Source organism: Pleuronectes platessa, chromosome 12 (assembly GCF_947347685.1).
Source record: "Pleuronectes platessa chromosome 12, fPlePla1.1, whole genome shotgun sequence".
NCBI classification, from domain to species: domain Eukaryota; kingdom Metazoa; phylum Chordata; class Actinopteri; order Pleuronectiformes; family Pleuronectidae; genus Pleuronectes; species Pleuronectes platessa.
The window spans coordinates 18,243,744-18,261,079 of record NC_070637.1 but is presented as its reverse complement, the minus strand read 5'-3'; the positions used below and the strand labels follow the sequence as shown (position 1 = coordinate 18,261,079).

At 43.4% G+C, this 17,336-nt stretch overlaps 1 protein-coding gene across 1 annotated transcript in view; it reads right to left on the bottom strand.

The window, feature by feature from the left end:
* The window catches only part of sorcs3b (sortilin related VPS10 domain containing receptor 3b), a 42,883-nt gene that overhangs the window by 6,389 nt on the left and 19,158 nt on the right, over nt 1–17,336 (bottom strand). Inside the window, exons 5-24 of the mRNA XM_053436348.1 lie at nt 16,378–16,451; nt 15,439–15,503; nt 14,221–14,339; nt 11,708–11,797; nt 11,318–11,497; nt 10,406–10,552; nt 9,356–9,458; nt 8,798–8,874; nt 8,603–8,694; nt 7,663–7,770; nt 7,300–7,417; nt 6,579–6,712; nt 5,878–5,991; nt 5,045–5,216; nt 3,619–3,805; nt 3,201–3,334; nt 2,721–2,844; nt 2,301–2,413; nt 1,848–1,973; nt 574–673 (exon numbers count right to left, since the gene is read on the bottom strand). Coding sequence (XP_053292323.1) covers nt 574–673; nt 1,848–1,973; nt 2,301–2,413; nt 2,721–2,844; nt 3,201–3,334; nt 3,619–3,805; nt 5,045–5,216; nt 5,878–5,991; nt 6,579–6,712; nt 7,300–7,417; nt 7,663–7,770; nt 8,603–8,694; nt 8,798–8,874; nt 9,356–9,458; nt 10,406–10,552; nt 11,318–11,497; nt 11,708–11,797; nt 14,221–14,339; nt 15,439–15,503; nt 16,378–16,451 — 2,377 coding nt within the window. The remainder of the gene's footprint in view (nt 1–573; nt 674–1,847; nt 1,974–2,300; nt 2,414–2,720; nt 2,845–3,200; nt 3,335–3,618; nt 3,806–5,044; nt 5,217–5,877; nt 5,992–6,578; nt 6,713–7,299; nt 7,418–7,662; nt 7,771–8,602; nt 8,695–8,797; nt 8,875–9,355; nt 9,459–10,405; nt 10,553–11,317; nt 11,498–11,707; nt 11,798–14,220; nt 14,340–15,438; nt 15,504–16,377; nt 16,452–17,336) is intronic.

The window sequence follows — 17,336 nt, the reverse complement described above, 5'->3', positions numbered from 1 at the left end:
TTCCCAGAGAAGCCTGTGAAGTCTGTGACCTTTCTGGATCATTTTAAAGGCAGACCCAGACCTTTGTATGCAGACACAAATGAAGACAGATCCGTCGGAGGAGGGAAAGGGTAAAGCCACGCGGGGTTGATCGACACGTTTTGGCGATATGCTAAAGACATGATGACCCGCTTGATTTCCGTGGTGCATACCAAACGCCTTCTTTGTCAATCACGCCATTGATCGGCTGACTTCGAAGTGAGCTGCCATCTTAGAGCGTCAGGTGCAGGAGTGATAGACGGCGAAGGATATTAAAATCCTGTGACATGGAGTGTGATATGAATCTCACTCAGGGAATGCTGTCGTCCTTTGCCTTGTTTCATTTTTTGGAACTCCCTGTCAAATCATCCCGAGAAAAGATATGTGGCTTATGGTTTTCACATCCTTGAACAGAATAAATGGATGTGTGGACAGACTGTACTTAACTGGCATAAATTAAGCAGCAGGCCTTTTTTTAGCATGCTTTTCTGAATCTGAATAGTATACTGGTCCAGCTGTGCAGGGATCAGGAGCCGAGATCACAAACAAACTTACCCAGAGTTTGCTGAGTCATGTAGACGATAATGCGAACGTCGGTTTTCAGCTCAAAGTGGATCAGCTCTTGATTCAGGGCAGTGACAAAAATATCCGATATCTGCAAAAGACAAACAAAAACATTATGAGATGTGAAAAACCGATTTCTCTGAGATTAAACACCAATTAATTGTTGATTTAGGGCCACGTCTGTTTTACATTCAACACATCAACAACATTGTTTAGTTCAAAATTGCTTTTTAACAAGATCGCAAAACTAATATCTGAGCTTGAGCTGGGAGGTGATTAGCTTAACTTAGCATAACGACTGGGAGCAGGGAGAAAGAGCCCGGCTCTCTCCGCAGTTAAGGAATTCACCCATTAACATCCAAATATTTATTTATTTAACAGAATATTAAACTGTCATTTTTACTTTTCATTGTGTGCTCAGTATAAACAACTGAGATAAATAGGGAGACTGACAGAAATGTATTTTTGGGAGACGATGCTGATTCTGATATTGGGGAGTGAAGAATTTCAAAGATTTGTGATTATGATTGAGAAAACACGAATACAACCAAATATATAGAACCTGACGTAAGATATTATTACTTATACACAATTATTGTATCATACATTATGAATAAGTGGCTTCAGTAGAATCAATGTTCTTACTCCCTTTAGCATTTACTGCTCAGTCCACACAGGGACAATGAAGTTACTTAGAGATCAAAGTTTTATTTTAATTTAACTTTTAAGAAACTCAAGAACAAAGGATTTTGATATGAGCTCACTCACAAATTAAGAAAACAAATTTTATTCATGACTGTTTCAATTGGAAAACATAAATAGTCCTGTTTTCTGCATTGTTTATTCTTTAATATAAAAGTTTCATTCTGGTGCATCATTGTATAAATAAACTCTGATACAGAGAAACTCATTTCTTTTTTAAACAGCCTCCCGATAGGATGTGTCCATCTGTCTTCAGTGATCTTAAATCTAACTCATATAACTCTGCAAAGGAAAGTGCTTCAAGGATGTGAAACAATTCCTTTAAGCACATTTTGGTTTGTTGAATTCTTAAACTTGACATCTTAAAAGAAAAACTGAGCCAAAACCAATTAACTTCCGTGTTTAGTTTGACATGTTTTGGCCAGAGACTTCAAGTCCTTTTTTTCTATCTAATCACATCTTGTTATTGAAGGTGTCAGACCGGTTGAAGTGGTGGAGTCAGTTTCTAAATCAAAGTTCACATGAAAACTAAACTCAATATTTCCAGATTTCACGGTTCTCACCATTTCCAGAGGCTCCCCTTTGAATTCACTGGAGGGGTGTGCATCGGGCAGGATGAAGAGCTCTGCTGTGGTCGGGAGTCCCGGGTACAGAGACACCAGCAGCTGATCTTCATGAACCCCTGTCACCTGCAGCAGGGGGGGGGGCATAAACAGCGTCAGGTGTAACTCCACAGAAGAGTTTGTGAAGTTGATTTAGCCCAGAGTCACGAGTTTGGGCTATTGCCTCCCGACTCTGTCCCATGGCTAACATTTCCACTTCAGCTTCAATTGAGATTAACACAGGTCTGCGCACTGTCCTCACAGGTAAACCATAAGAAGAACACATATCTCACATGGACCAATAAAACATCATGTCCGCTGCATCAATACTGCAAACAGGTATGAAATAGTAATGACCCTGAAAGCCACTGTGGCTCCAGGACAGATCTCCGAGGGCCGGGGGACGAGATGTACCTGTGACAGAGCTGTCCGCACCACACGGCCTATGTCCTCCCTCCACTCGGAGATGTCAGGATTGTGCTCGTCCAGCGCCGGCGAGAACGACAACAGCAGCGACCTGAAGAACTCTGGGAAAAAAAAGAAGAGGTGCGGCCATGTCCGTTAGAATATGAATGCTGCCTCTGGTTTGGTTTTTCCATTAATCTGATGTGGGCGGTTTTGTCTTTTTTCATTTGGCAACACATCCCTTGAAGTTAATTGCTCCTCAAGATTTCCTGTTCGTTTACCGTGACGTTTTATTCATTAAATAGGTCCGTGTTGACATCAACATGGCGGCGCTCGCGGGCATGGACCTGCAGGCATCATACTTTACCCGAGGTAGCGCATCGCATATTCATGTGACGCGTATCGCCACATGAAGTCGCTGCCACTCACCTTTAACTGTTATAACTTTGGAATCCTGCATTACGGTGCTTCCAGAAGCAACCTGGACGGTGACCTTGTTTATTCCCTCCCTCTGAAACGTGTGTGAGATGCTTCCCTCCAAGGTTATAATGGGCTGGATTTCAAAAGGGAGAAAAGAACCACAGAGAGTTGCACAGAAAACCCCTTTTCCTCTGAGTCAGATGTAGAAATGAATGCACATGCTGCCCTTGACACACTGTATAATGAGGCGGTGCTGCAGTGAGCACAATCAACGTGATAAATAAATATGACCGGCCATCTTAGCCCTTCCAGAAAGACACAGGGCTGTCACGTGCAGTTACATCACATATGGTTTGTGCTAAAGCCGGATAGATTTACCGCGACACGAGGACATGGACAGAGGAGCATGAGAATGGAAACAGTGCAGGAACCAGGACTTAAAGAGCGTGTCTGTGAGGAACACCAGGAGTAGGAGGAGAAGCTTCTCACCTCTGAGCTGTTGTCAAACCACCAGAAGAAGGTCAATGTTCTGGTGTGACTCGGCCATACCACCGCAGTAAGGTTAGCCTCCTTCCCCCTGATGGCTACAATCGGAGCGGAGAGATATACACGCTCCACTGGACCTGAGGCAACGCACACAACCGACCGTGAATGCATACACACGTGCACACACAAATAAAACCCACACAGATTCAGTAAACTCTGAAATATTACTGCAATCACCGCTGATGTATATGTGGCTCCAGGTGTGTGCTTTTTGTATTTTTTCCCAACGCAAAAAATGCATAAACGTAATGCGACCGGGACTGAAATGAATTCCAGCCGTGTTGGAACGTGACTGTCCATGAAAGAGGAGAAGTTCAAGCTGCATGCACTGCCGCTGGGAATGAGTAATGGTGTCACATACTGGTGATGTGCAGGAACAGGGTGCTGCTGTCAGATCCCAGGCTGTTCTCAGCCGCCGCCGCCACCCGGTAGATCCCGGTCGTTCTGTAAATGTGCCTGATGCCGTCATCGGTCCGGCTCAGGTTGGAGTAGATGATCCTGATGCCGTCCCCGAAGTCGAGCTGGATGCTGGTCCCCGGCGAGTCTCCCTGTGGACGCACGGTAGGACACGGCATCTGTCACCACGGCTTAGGTCGGGACGCTTCAAGTTGCGCCACATACAAGGGAGGTAAGGACAGTCCACCACCAGAGTGCTCGGGCTGAGAGGTTGTGTAAGCCGTGTCACAAACACTTTGAAGGTGATATCGAATGGAAGGAGACAAATTCAACTCAGGAAAGAAAGAGGAAAAGTAAAGAGAGTTGCCGAGGTCATAAAAGGGTTTTCCTTTGGTACCATCTTCCCAAATGATAAAATAATCTAACTATAACCCCTTTTTTTTTTATTTAAACCAAAACAAGAAAATAAAACACATTTTCTTGCAAACCCTCGGGGGCATCTAGCCATGCAGATATCTCTTTGGTTTATTTACTCATGCTTTCAGATATCTGGTTAAGGGGGGGGGGGGGGGCCTTCATTTGTAGTGCTGGCAGCGATGAAAAAATCTTTAAGGACTCAACAACAACTTGTTTTTCAGATTCAGCATCACAGAACACACTGTGTGTATTTAGTCTATTTTTCAGTAGGGAAGTGGCTCCAATAGAAAGTCTTCACAGTGAGATCTGATGATTATCCAGAGTTAATGAGGACATTGTTTGATTTGTTTTTAATTCAAACTAAATTCCATTCATCCCCATGGTATTGAGCTGGAGGCAGAAATCTTCATGATATCTCACAAACTGGGCAAAGAAAAACTATACGCAAAATAATTTTTAGCTAGTGATGTGGATCCAGGGATATGGGAATGTCAGTTTATCCAAAACTGAAATGTCTCAACAGTGTCTCTGTGTGTTATCAGACATGTGAATGTGTTCATGGAATTGAGAATGTGTGTGTGCAAATCTTCCGTATTTAAAATTTGTTGGATCGGATTTGAAAACATGTTTAAAGAAAATCTGGCAACACGTATTCAGAATCCATGAGTGTGTGTAATCAGATTTTTTAAATGTGTAAAGAGAAAACTTCAAATATGTATTCAGATTTGGAACTGTTTTGATATCTGTAAATGTGTTGACAATCTGTAAACGCACACATGGAGAATAATGGCTGATCAGTTTCTGCTCAGGCTGCCTCTCATTGGCTGTTTTTGTTTTTACACGTGACTTTTGTATGTGAGTTCAGGAGCTGCAGTCTTCACACCACTAGCATTCAGACTCATACTGTTTTGTTAAGGTTTCCCTCATACTACAGCTACCACTTCCTAAAACCCGGAAATGAAACCTGGACTCACGTCGTCGAGGTAGACGTTGAAGGTGACGTTGCTCCCGACGGTGGCACTGAGCTCGCCCTGATTGGTGGAGAGCCGGAGGCCTCGTGGCGCCCTGGGACGACACGCCTGCCTCCTTGGGGAGAACACGTTCTTCACCGCCTCCTTACAGTTATTGGACAAAACCTTCCGATACCTTTAAGGATTGAGTTCAAAACATCAGAGATTCATGTCCTGTTGCATTTCCACAGCATAACGTATATTTTAATATTCACTGTTCATTGTAACGATCTTTTTTTGATACATATTTGTTTTATCTCTGCCTTGTAAGGTGACCTTGAGTGCCATGAAAGACTCTGAAAATGTCTTATTATTATTCAAAAGTGTATAATGAACATAAAGGCAGGTTTAGAAATTCTACTGCCGCTTTTACTTGTGACCCTGTGTTTCGAACATTTCAAGCTTTCATTTGTTATTTGATATTCTTGGAGCTGTTCAAACACCAACTTAAATTTATTTGAATTCATTCCACATCTGAGCAACTCCACAATTTCCCTCTGTGCTATTATTTGTGGAACAATAGTGTCCTTCAGCAGCGCACAGACTTAATGTGCACACTTGCCTCTCTTGCGTATTCTTAATTCTGTCACTTTTGGAGTGTGAACACGCTGCATACTCAACACCTGTTTTGCATGATTTGGTGGAGTTTAGACAGAGAGTCTCACTTTTGCAGCTTCACTCTGAACCATTGAGGAAGCAAACCGTCCTTTTTCTGTTTGTTCTCTTGACAACGTGACAAACAAGCTCGAATGGAATAATATTGTTCGGTGATGGGTTGAGTATTGGGAGGCACTTACCCGGTGCTGTTAAGGAAGCTTTGGCTGCTGCTGCAGCTTTTAGCCGCACCATTTGGATTAAACCAAAAGGCAGGGGAGCACTTCCCGTCCGCCTGGCGCTCCCACCCATAATCACTGCCAAAAAAAAAGATGACACTTCATGAAATGACAAACACGGCTACTCATATAGTCTAGCTCCTACAAGCTTCTGCAGCGGGGCAAATGCTCCGCAGTTGGATTTGTGGCATATTTTAAGACCTAAACTAGAGACATGATTGTCAGACAAGCAGGATCAAAGGGAATTTTAACACAGATGGATAAAAGATATTTAAAATTCATTTAGTAATTCATTATTAATTGAGTTCTAATAAGTCACTTGACATTATGCAAATTACAGCAGCGCAATGAAAGGTTCCCATCTTCCGTCTAAAAATGTTCAGATTGTAATTAGGTTGGATGAATAGAGTCATATTGGTTATCCAGGGAATAATATGCAATGGCAGATGGATATCAAGAGGTACGAAATGCAGCGGGCTGATTCATCTGCTATTGATTAGAAATGTCTACAAGCCCCTGTTAGCTCGGTACAATTGAATTAGACGTTCAAAGGGAAAGCGTCTGTTTTGTAAACATGTAATGAAAGAAATTACAGACCACTGGGGATAGAAGTGTGAGTTACAGTCGGGTCCCAGTCGGGGAATGCCGAGAGACGAAGTCATTACCATTCAAAATCAAAGGCTGTGCAGAGGCACGGCTCCGAGGAATAGATCCTGGAATAGTCCTGGGCCAGCATGCACCGGTTGCCTGGCCTGCGCTTCATGAAGATCTGCTTCTCGCCCATCACACACAGCTCCCCCTGTCAGACAGGGACAAACATGCTCCGGTTTTTCACATGTGTGAAACAGGGTCGAGAGAGAGAGAGAGAGACAGGAAAGAGGAAGCAGAAAGAAGAATGGCACTCGGCAGAGCGCAGACCTCCGCCAAGGCCCGACAGCCCCCTTAAAAAACAGATTTAAATTCACTAGAGTCAGATTTTGATTAGGATCTGCACCACATTTCACACAGTCATAGATATCAGTTCTCTAAATGTATATGTTTTTTAAATCAAGATCCATCCATTATTTCCAGGCAAAATCGGGAAAATGTTAAAAAACTGCAAATCTCGGAATGTAAAAGAAATGAAGGAAAGATCAGGATCCACACAAATTTGTTATGACATCTTCCTTGACCTACATCCTTCCACTAAGTTTTGTGGAAATCCGATTTGTTATTTTGTGTAATCTTGCTCACAAATAAGCAAACAAACACATCAGGGTCAAAACATCCTTGGTAAAACTTCTTACTCATGCATTAAGCAAGTGTACTGTGTTTACACTGACAGCGGACAAACATGCATCTCCTGGTGTTGACAATAAAATCAATGACGTTAAATATTGCTGTTACCTTGTTGTGCAGTTGCCATTTCTGATAATCCCCACCCATGCATCTCCTGCTAAAGAGCCCCCTGTAGTCGATCTTGATCAGCTGCCACTCTGACCGATGGCTGAAGTGCCCGAAGAAACTGGAAAAATGATTTACAGAAACGCAAATATTAGATAAGACCGTCCCCGAGATGCAGATATACACATTTCAGATATGAAACAAAGAGCAGCTGCTAAATCTGAAGTCTGGCATTTATCTTGACAGATGAGATAAAATTCCCTTTTCGTGAAACGTCATTGGGGGAGAATCACAGGAGAAGCTAGTTCCTAAAGCCTGATATTTGTTTTGTTTCCCCCTGCGCTGTACGTTTGTGTGTCTGCGTACGTGATAATGTGATTGTCAGATTCTGGCTCCATCAGGACCCCATCCACAAACAGAGGTGCCGCAGAGAAACTGTGCCTGTCCCACTTCTTTCCTTCATCGAGACTGATCCTGGATTCAAAATGAAAAAAAAAGACAACAACAGTTGTTAACGCCCGCGCTTCTGTTCCATTTATCAGCTCTTATCCATCTGCGGTGGATAAATATATTTCTTCCCGATGAACAGAACATCAAACACCCCTGCCTCACAAGTTGAGCGGTGAAAAACAAGGTAAAAAGGAACATGATCAAATATTACAGGTCATTTCGCTTCAGCTGGCGTTGAAGAATGAAACACCTTGGATTCTCTTCGATGTGAAGAATCATCTCGACAACAGGCTGAACACCGGAACAAATGTTACTCGGCCCGGGAAACGTTTTGAAGGTGACAAAACAGAAAAGAAAAAAAAGAGAGATATGACTCAGATTGTAACATTAGACTTTTGAGGGGGTTTCAAATCACCTTTCCCGGAGCTTAATCACTTTTGACAGGGCTGTGGTGTGCGGGGACATCAAAGTAGGTAGTGTTACAGCGCTCCCACAATATGAGGGAGTTATAAGGGCATCCTCAGTCTCATATTTCCACCCGGCTCTACTTTGCATTTACATAAAAGCACTCCAACCACATATCCAACACAGAGAACAAAGCTGTGACAGGCTCTCCTCTGTTGGAAATGAATCCTGACTCCGGTTTTGAAGCTGCAGAGGCAATAAAATAATCATGCAAACTTGGCCCATCAGCATTTCAAAACATAAAGTGTAATCATACACTGCACCATCGACGCCCCCTCCCCAGTAAAGTGAGATTACACCGAAGTAATTTTCCCCCGCTATTGCTCCAGTGTCCGTATCCTACTCAGAGCAATTAGGACATCAGGGACTGAGGACGGGTCGCTCCACCTACCACAAGTGTTGGATCGGAGTCGGCGCGTGCAAGACCGCCAGCAGAGCCCCGCCGTTGTCAAGAAACCAAATGTTGTGCTCTTCATCGAAAATCTGCATTGATGCACGGGCGAAAAAAACACACATTTGCTCCACTTATGACAACAAACTTCTAATATGAATACATCATCTGTGCGTAGACCCAGATGGCTCTCACCTGTCTCCAGCTATTTCCTGCATCAGATGTTATAAACATCCCAAGGTTGGTGGAGGACAGCTCTGCTCCAATATTCCCTAAGTACAGAAACATGAATAATTTTCAGCCCCTGTGTATTTACATAGAAAAGACTCCACAACAAACCCATGTGCACAAACACCCGATAGGACGGGAAGAGCTATTCTGTGAGCGTGTCCTCATTCTCCAGCGGAGGACGATGTTATGACTTCCTGCCACCTGATCAGCTCGGTACAAATGTGACGTTTGGGAGTTGCAGGTTCAGTGTCGATGGCAGAAAGAGGGAAGTGTGTGATTAGTGAGTTGTGTTTTGCTACAACGCAGTTACCCGAGCAAAAAAATGTGCATCTGGTGTTTTTATACTATGAGTTGGATCTACTAGTGCAGTGGCCGTTCTAAACATACTTGGTTTCTGTTTGCTTGGACTTGAACCCTGCACTTCCTTGGGTCCTATACAATAAGCATTCAAAATGTGAAGCGGATAAGATGAACGGTTCTCCAGAGCCACATACAGACAGACATTCATTCATGTGACCCCACCTGTAGCCACAATGATCCCAGGTACAGACTTCTTGCTGGTGATGGGTCCAGACGTGTAGGGATTCTCCATCATCTCCAGATGAAGGTGCAGCGAGCAAAATGGCTGTCAACGAGAAAAACACAGATTCCGATACAACACAGGTTGAAACGAGCTGCGTCACACAGATCTTAACGGCAGCAATTATAATTGGCTCTGCTTTCTTCACCATTCTTCCCATTGACACAAAAGTGTGAGTATTTTCAGACCATTTATAAAACAAAGATTCCTGCTTCCCCTCATTTGCGCCGACAAAAAAAAAGAAAAGAAAGAAAGACACGAGGCTGAGAGGACGCAGAGGGCATCTGAATCGGTTCCTTCTAAAGCAAACAAGGCATGTAATTAAAATTCCCCAAGATGCACAGATAAAACTGGCAAAATTGATTCAAATCATTTCACTCATCTCTCAGAACTAAAGCACACTGAAAAACATCAATAAGTCTTTTCAAACAGCTGAGGCTGCTGGGCCGGGGGGGGGGGGGGGGGGGGGTGCGGTAGAGCAGGAGAACGCACAATGGTCAACTGTATGACGCGGTGGAAGATTGTAAACCGCTATTAACCGAACAATATACGTGATTTCAAAGAGTCTTCAAAGAACAGAGCGACTGGATCAGCTGATCATCAAACCTGCTCCAGTGACAACACAGCCCGCATAATGAAATTCAGTGTAACCGAACATTCATTAGTCCAAAGTGACTACAGGTAGTAAATGGAATCACAGAGGTTAATGGAAAGTCTGGACCCCTGAAACTAAACATGATGACACTCGCTGCCTTATACCGATAATCAGAATATTCCCGCCGAGCATCTCCTCTGCCAGTTAGGAGGCAATAAAGCCAATCTGCACCTGGGCCATGTGCAAAAGTGACCTTGAATAAAAAAAGAAAAGAAAAGAAGGACCATCCAAAGCACGGCGCATGAGCTCGAAACATTTGACGAACGACATATGTCACGAGCTTCATTTCGCATGAATAGGAGCGTCGGCTCCCGGAGGCCCGGAGGCTGGAGCTCACCAGAACACAGTGGATGTTGTTTCCGGCCACATCGCTGGCGGGAGCCGGCAGCAGGGCCCACTTCTGTCCCTTGTTGTAGGTGATGAAAGTCTTGATGTGATTATCCACCAGTTTGTTGGTGAGATACATTCCATTGATCCCCTCGACCTGTGGAGCAAAACTGAATTAGGATGATCGTTTCACAAATGAATGTCCTTTATTTTATGAGAAATACAATGAATGGCAACCTCTGAAAAGGAAGTTATTAAGAACCCAGTAGTTCCATGGCTTTTCTTCCAAACTCAGAGTTGAGATCTATTTATTTGTGAGAGCCAGAGAGACGTGCGCTGCGATTGTTTGGCCTCGGCTCCAGTTTACTACCGTGGCTGTTTGTTTGAATATCGTTTAGACTTTACAGATGTATCAGACAGTAATTATGTTTTCAACACGTCTGTCTGTTTATTTGTCAGCAGGATCACGCAAAATCTACTGAATGGATTCCCACAAAAGTTGGTGAACGGATGAGACATGGGCTGGAATATTCCATTTTTCTTGTCACTTTCTTTAACATTGCCAGACAGGCTATTTTTGGACATTCCCATCGATATCCAAGGAAACATGTCATATTTAGACTCAAATCTGTTAGTGTGTGAAATTTGACACTCTACTGACAGCCATTATTGTTTAGAGACTAAATCATTCCTTGATTATTTGAAGAAAATCCACTATCCACTATTTTAATAATCGATTCACTACTTAGACCCTCAGACCTACAAATTTGACAGTATTTCTTAGATGCAGAAATGCTGTACTTGGTATAGTTCTCTCCCAGGTTCCTTAACACGATGTAGCTGCTTGATGTAATGACTTAACAGACTTAAGGGTATTGAACATTGGATGGAGGCAGCTAATTAAGATAGACCAGCTACACACCTTGTAGAAGTCGACCAGTAGGTTACCGGCGGGTCCTCGACTGGTTCTCAGATCCTCTAACGAAAGGGTGAAGTAGACCCCGGGCGAGTCGGAGATGTACAGGCTGTAGGTGTTGTTCTGATTCCACTCCTGGACTGCAGCGAAAACCTGCTTCTCGTCGGTGCTGATGATATGCATGTCCTGGAGGGTGTGCGGTGGAGAGACAGAGGGGTGGAGAGAGAGAGAGAGGACGCGTGGACGAAGAGACTTAGAAGAGACGGTGGAGCTTTTTAATTCAGTGTGACACGCATTTGCATAGAGAGCCGTTTGCTGTGTGCTGTGAATTCGACAAAACACAAATGCAACCGTCACGTTTCTGTATAATCACTCGACAGCTATTCGGTGACTTACCTTAGGAAGACAATATTTAGGTAGTTTCATCCGCTTGAAGGATTCCCTCATGTAGGAGACAAAGTAGCTGGCTCTTCCTGACTTGGTTACCTTTGTAATGAAGTCAAAGACGCTGTGATACATTTTTTCACAGATAACACATCTACATTTGAATGTCACTTCACCAAACACCTTTTTTTTTTCCTACATGAGACGACTATGAAGATAAAAGAAAAAGGATGGGGGGGGGGGGGGGGGGGGGGGGGGTATTTACACGATCTGCAGGACTCACACGTGCACAAAGGATTAAACAAAAATTCTGCTCATTCCCTTTGATCGGGGGAACATCGCAGTCCTGCTGCATTGTGTTACGACAGGAGCTGAGAAGAGTTCAACTTTTCATGCGGCAGTCGGAGGCACCAGCCAATCCCATAATGTTTAAACAAACGCAGGTGCTAGCTAGCAAATCGATCCAAGTTATTACAAAAGAGGAGGCAGAGGCAGCTAGTGAGCCCGGTGTGCGTCTAGTTGGGGATTTCATTTCCTTTATACCTCTCTGGAGCATTGATTAAATGGCATGTTACCGATGCTATATTGGGCTATATTGTGTTCCGAGCACTTGTGGGTCTAGGATTATTTATAAATCAAGGGCAATGCAGGAGCCAGAATTTACACAGAGGGGTTCGGTTATATGTTCAACACCCATCCACAACTACTGGTGCACATTCAAGTTATTCCTTGATCACCGTTAGCTCTACAGCTTTGAGCAGAGCTAAACATCAGTGACTATATTTTGAAATAATTGCCTTTTTCGAAAAAAATTACTTCAATCCAATCAGATCTAAGCTGGGACCAGTGCCCTCTTGCCCTGCCCCTGTATCTGCGCCTAGTCTCGTGAAACTGGGATTGTTGTCATTGTGACGATGGCTTGACCAGGCATCGTGCACGACCCCCATCGAGTGTTAACGCTAAACATTGTGTGAGTCCTGTTATAGAAAATCTGAAAGAACGTGCGACCGAATGTGACTCTGCCGTGACCCGAGGACACGAAGCTTCACCATTTCCTGAAGGAAGTGTATTAATTCCCAACGCATGACTGACTTGATAAAAATGCCCTAATGTGATGTTTTCAACAGAGTAGATCTGCAAAGACAACAGAAATAATTAGCATGATCTCAATTAGACTGAAGCTAAGAGACACTGACGATTGTATCTGCCTTTATCTACAGTGCGGCTTGAAGATCTTAATGCACTACCACTTTTCCATCAACTTACACTCAGGGCAACACTACTTGATTGCTTATTTTCTAATCAAGTAGAAGGATGGTGTTTGTCCCCCAACACACTACATTAGAGCTCTAATGGAATAATCTATCGAAAATCAATGAGCTGCATTTTCCCAGGCCACATTTTTGAGGATGTTGCACTTGGCTGTTCTTTCTCTCCCGAGAGACTTTGGAGGTGTTGAAGACTGCTTATTTCGTTGTAGCCCGATCGATAACCTCATTACTCTTTGTCAAGTTAAATCCAACTGCCCCGAGCAATGAAAGTCACCAGAAAGTCATCTGTGCCACCGCAGCTCCGCACATGGACTCTCTCCCTCCCTCTGTCCTGTTATTTTCACCAGCATCCTCCTCATGTCGGCCTCCGAAGTCAATCTCATCTCGGCTAAATGCAATTTGGACTCTTTATTGAATCACCGTTTCTGAATCACGCTGTGACGTATATATAAATATATATATATATATATATATTTTCATACATTTTCATTCTAACTCCGCAGCCATTTCAATCAAGTCTGTGGATTAAATGCGCTGTGAGTGAAACTGGGTCATCGCTAAAGTATTGCTGCTGCAACATCATATCGAAAGATTAAATCGCTGGATAAATAAATTAAAATCGAACAGCAAACATTTTAGAGGCGTTTATTCTCCCTGAACGAGCGCAGAATGATTCACAACAAACACACAACCTTCAACTGCTACCGTTTTATTCGTCTTTTCCTGATTTGTTATTTATTTTCCATGAAACTCTATTTTTCCAAATGCAACGAGCCTGACGAAGACAGAGAAAGGTGCTTAGCTGTGGATGGAAATCAATGACGGTTGAGGGCATTTGAAAATTGAATTTCTGATAATGACCCTGGCGGCCGCTGTCTAATTGGGAGTCAAAGTCAGAGTGAGCGGTAATAAGGACACACACCTGACTATTCATGGTTCCTCCGCCGTGTGGACGCTCGCAGTAAGCAAACACGCTTTTCAGGCACGGAGTTACGTCTGTGCACCGAGTGAGTGACATGAACCAAGCAGAACATAATCAAAACACACATCGGGCCGGTGGGGAACAGGTGTGTTGGGGGGGAAACCCATTATGAGGGTTTTGATGGAAAAGAATGAATCGAATGAACGAGAGAGACCAAAATAAAAACAGCACGAATCCCACTCCCATCAAAAATCAAAGTTCACACAGAGAGAAAAAGATGGAGGCAACTGGTTAACTTAAATTCTGAAAAAGTAATCCGTCACCGAGCAGACCTGCGTGAAAACATATTCATCCTGCACCACCAGCGAGTTGGTGTCCACGTCTCCGGGGAAGGGGTACTGTCTGTGGCCCTCTGTGCACCGCTGGGCTCTGCACTTCACGTACTGGGCGCCTGTGAAGGAAAACAGCAAAAGGAAATCAATCAGGAGTAAATTAGAATCATTTACTTTCAGACAGCGGTTTGTAAATACTGGGGCTGCTGTGCAATATACGTTCATGGTAAAACACACTTGTTGTCCACTGCTCTGAAACAACCCTGAGCTTCACTTAGTTTATGAGAAATACAGAGAGAATCTTGGGCCACGACTACAGGACCGTTTGCTCTTTTTAATCAAAACGTACTAAGATTTAAAATAGTTTAGCAATATTTTTTGTGTGTGTGTGTGTGTGCGGTGGAAAGTTGTGTAACTGTATGTCAATCTATGTGTGCGTAATCTTGTAAATGTGTAAAAAGAGGTCTGTTAATGTGTAATGGGATTTGTACACATTCAGACAAATCTTTAAATACAAACATAGATATAATGGCTGAAGAGGCCATTAAAAGTGAAATACGAATCTAGGAATCTAAACACAATAAAATACAACACAACAAACTTCATTACACATTCACAGATTTGTTACACATCTGATTACGCACACGTAGATTCTGAATACACATTTGCAGGTTCCACAACACATTCACAAATTTCAACGTTCTTTTACACAAATCTGACTACACACAGATTAAGATTCACAACTCTCCACACACACACACAAAATTAATATTACTACAATACACACCCCGTACATTCTGATACAGAAGCTTTTGCTGCATGTCACATGACTAAAAACGTTCAGGATCTTATCGCGTGAGACCAGATGAGTTTGTACACTAATTCAGATTCATATCTTCCTACAACAGGAGGAAGATGAGCATCTTTTCCAATTCACAGAAACACTGTAATTGGCATGACAGGATATACCATGCTGTTGAGAGGAGGAAAGCTGAGGTTTCTGTATGAGACACTGGGGATGGATTAAGGAGGAGAAACATCTATCAGTCCACAAAAAGTCTCCGTTTTTGTCGAGAGACACCTATTCTGCTTTACTGGGCTGCAGGGACCAATCTGAAGTGCAGAAAGAGTCTCATCTTCCCCGTGACCTCGCTCTAAATGAGAGGCGAGGGGTCCTGAGGGTCCTGCTACTGTGGCGGACGGCAGCGCTGCACTCACGGCCTTTTGCGATGCGCGTCTCGATGTGGACCACGTCCGCCTCTTTGTCCAGCCCCATTACCGCCCTGGAAAAGAGCGAGAGGAGGAGAAGATGGAGAGGAGCAAAGAGAGGTTGTTGGGGGAAGAAAAGGAGAATGAGAATGAGACGAAAAGCATGGGAGAGGCTAGGTTGTGTATCACAGCTGTGGAACGGACATCCCCATTCTGTAAAATGGAAACAAGATGTTTTTTTATTTCCTGTCAATGAGTCAGTGGAGGAGCCGCGGCACCAGCAGCAAACAATCTCAATTCAGCAAAGTGTCAACAGAGGAGACAACAGGGGAAGAGCTGGGGGTAGCAAAAACATCAGCTATTACCATAAATATCCACCATAGCAAATATGTGTTATTAAAACGTAGGTGGCTGCAACACCAGTTGAAAAAACAACTATTTGACGTAATGTGCATGAAGGAGCGGATCTCAGGAGCAGGAGTAATGCATTGTTTCGGGCGCCGCTCCACCCGCTGCGCACTTCTCCTCTATCAAATGTCTCGCTATTCATGCATGTGGAGAAGGACGTCCTCCAACCGATGTCCTTTCTTCCACAGCTAGAGACACTCTGGGGTTTGACACATACCGCGACAAAGAGGGATAAACAGGCTCACATCAATATTCACCGCCTTGTGTGCGAGCAGTCAAGATTACTAAATGACAGCGGCAACAAAAAAACAGCATGACATGGCTGTGCTATGGAAAAACAAGTACAATATTCCTTCGGGTGTACGTGACGTGGATGTAAGCGGTTGTGTGCTTGACTGTCGTGAGGGGGGGGGGGGGGGTGCAGATCTGTTTTTGACATGAGGTCACTGGATGCTCCCGATAGCACAGGGTCACAGACACACCATCATTATGCAAAACACAATCAATCACCACTCAAAAATAGGATCTACATAATCGTACCAGTAGAATCGGCCCGGCATCACGTGGTCGTGAACCAGCTGCCACTTCCTCCCGAAGTCCATTGAACTGTACAGCTGCAAGAGAGAAATGAGCCCGATCTTAGTCACACTTAGAAGTTCCAGGAGGAGAAAGACTGTTAATGAGCCCCATGCACAGCGACAATCACATCCATGTAGGGTTGCAAAATTCCGGGAATATTCAAAGTTGGAAACTTTCCATGGGAATTAACGGGAATATACGGGAATTAATGGGAAATTGTGTGGGTAATTTATACTAACTGTATTTACCTTGTCATATACAGACATAAATATAAACATTTGTTTTGTCATAGGCTGATTTGAGCCCTGAGGAACTTTGGGCACTTGACTATATACTTCTGGATCTGTGTCACTCTTAACATAGGTCTTTGCATCGTATTTGCAAATGTACAAAGCCTTTCCTTCTACATTGGCTTGGGTGAAATGTCTCCACACATGAGATAGTGCACGTGTCATTGTTCTGTAGAATAAGATGAGAAAAAAGCTTGTAAAAAAACACTAATGCAATGCCAAAGATATAAATAGTTGGCCAAACAATTGGAATCGTCTGTAAAAATATTTTACAATTGATGGATAAATGAATAGAAAGAGGCTAGATGGACAGATGAACAATCCTTAATCAGCATGTTAATATATTTTCCCCATTAATGTCATTAAAACGTACCTGACTAGTCCTGCACACTACAGCAGGCCTCAATAGCCCTGCTGTAGTGTGCAGGATGATGGAATTATCTGCACAAGTGATGGAGAAATGCAAAGTGCAGGGTTGAAATTCAACGTGCAGCGTGTGCTGCATCTTTAAAATAGAGTTTTGAATGATTTTTTTATTGCTCAGCGTTTAATTTGTGTATATATTTTTTTTCAAAATTCCCAAAATTCCCGAGCTGAATATTCCCATGGAAATGTTCCGCCCCTTTGCAA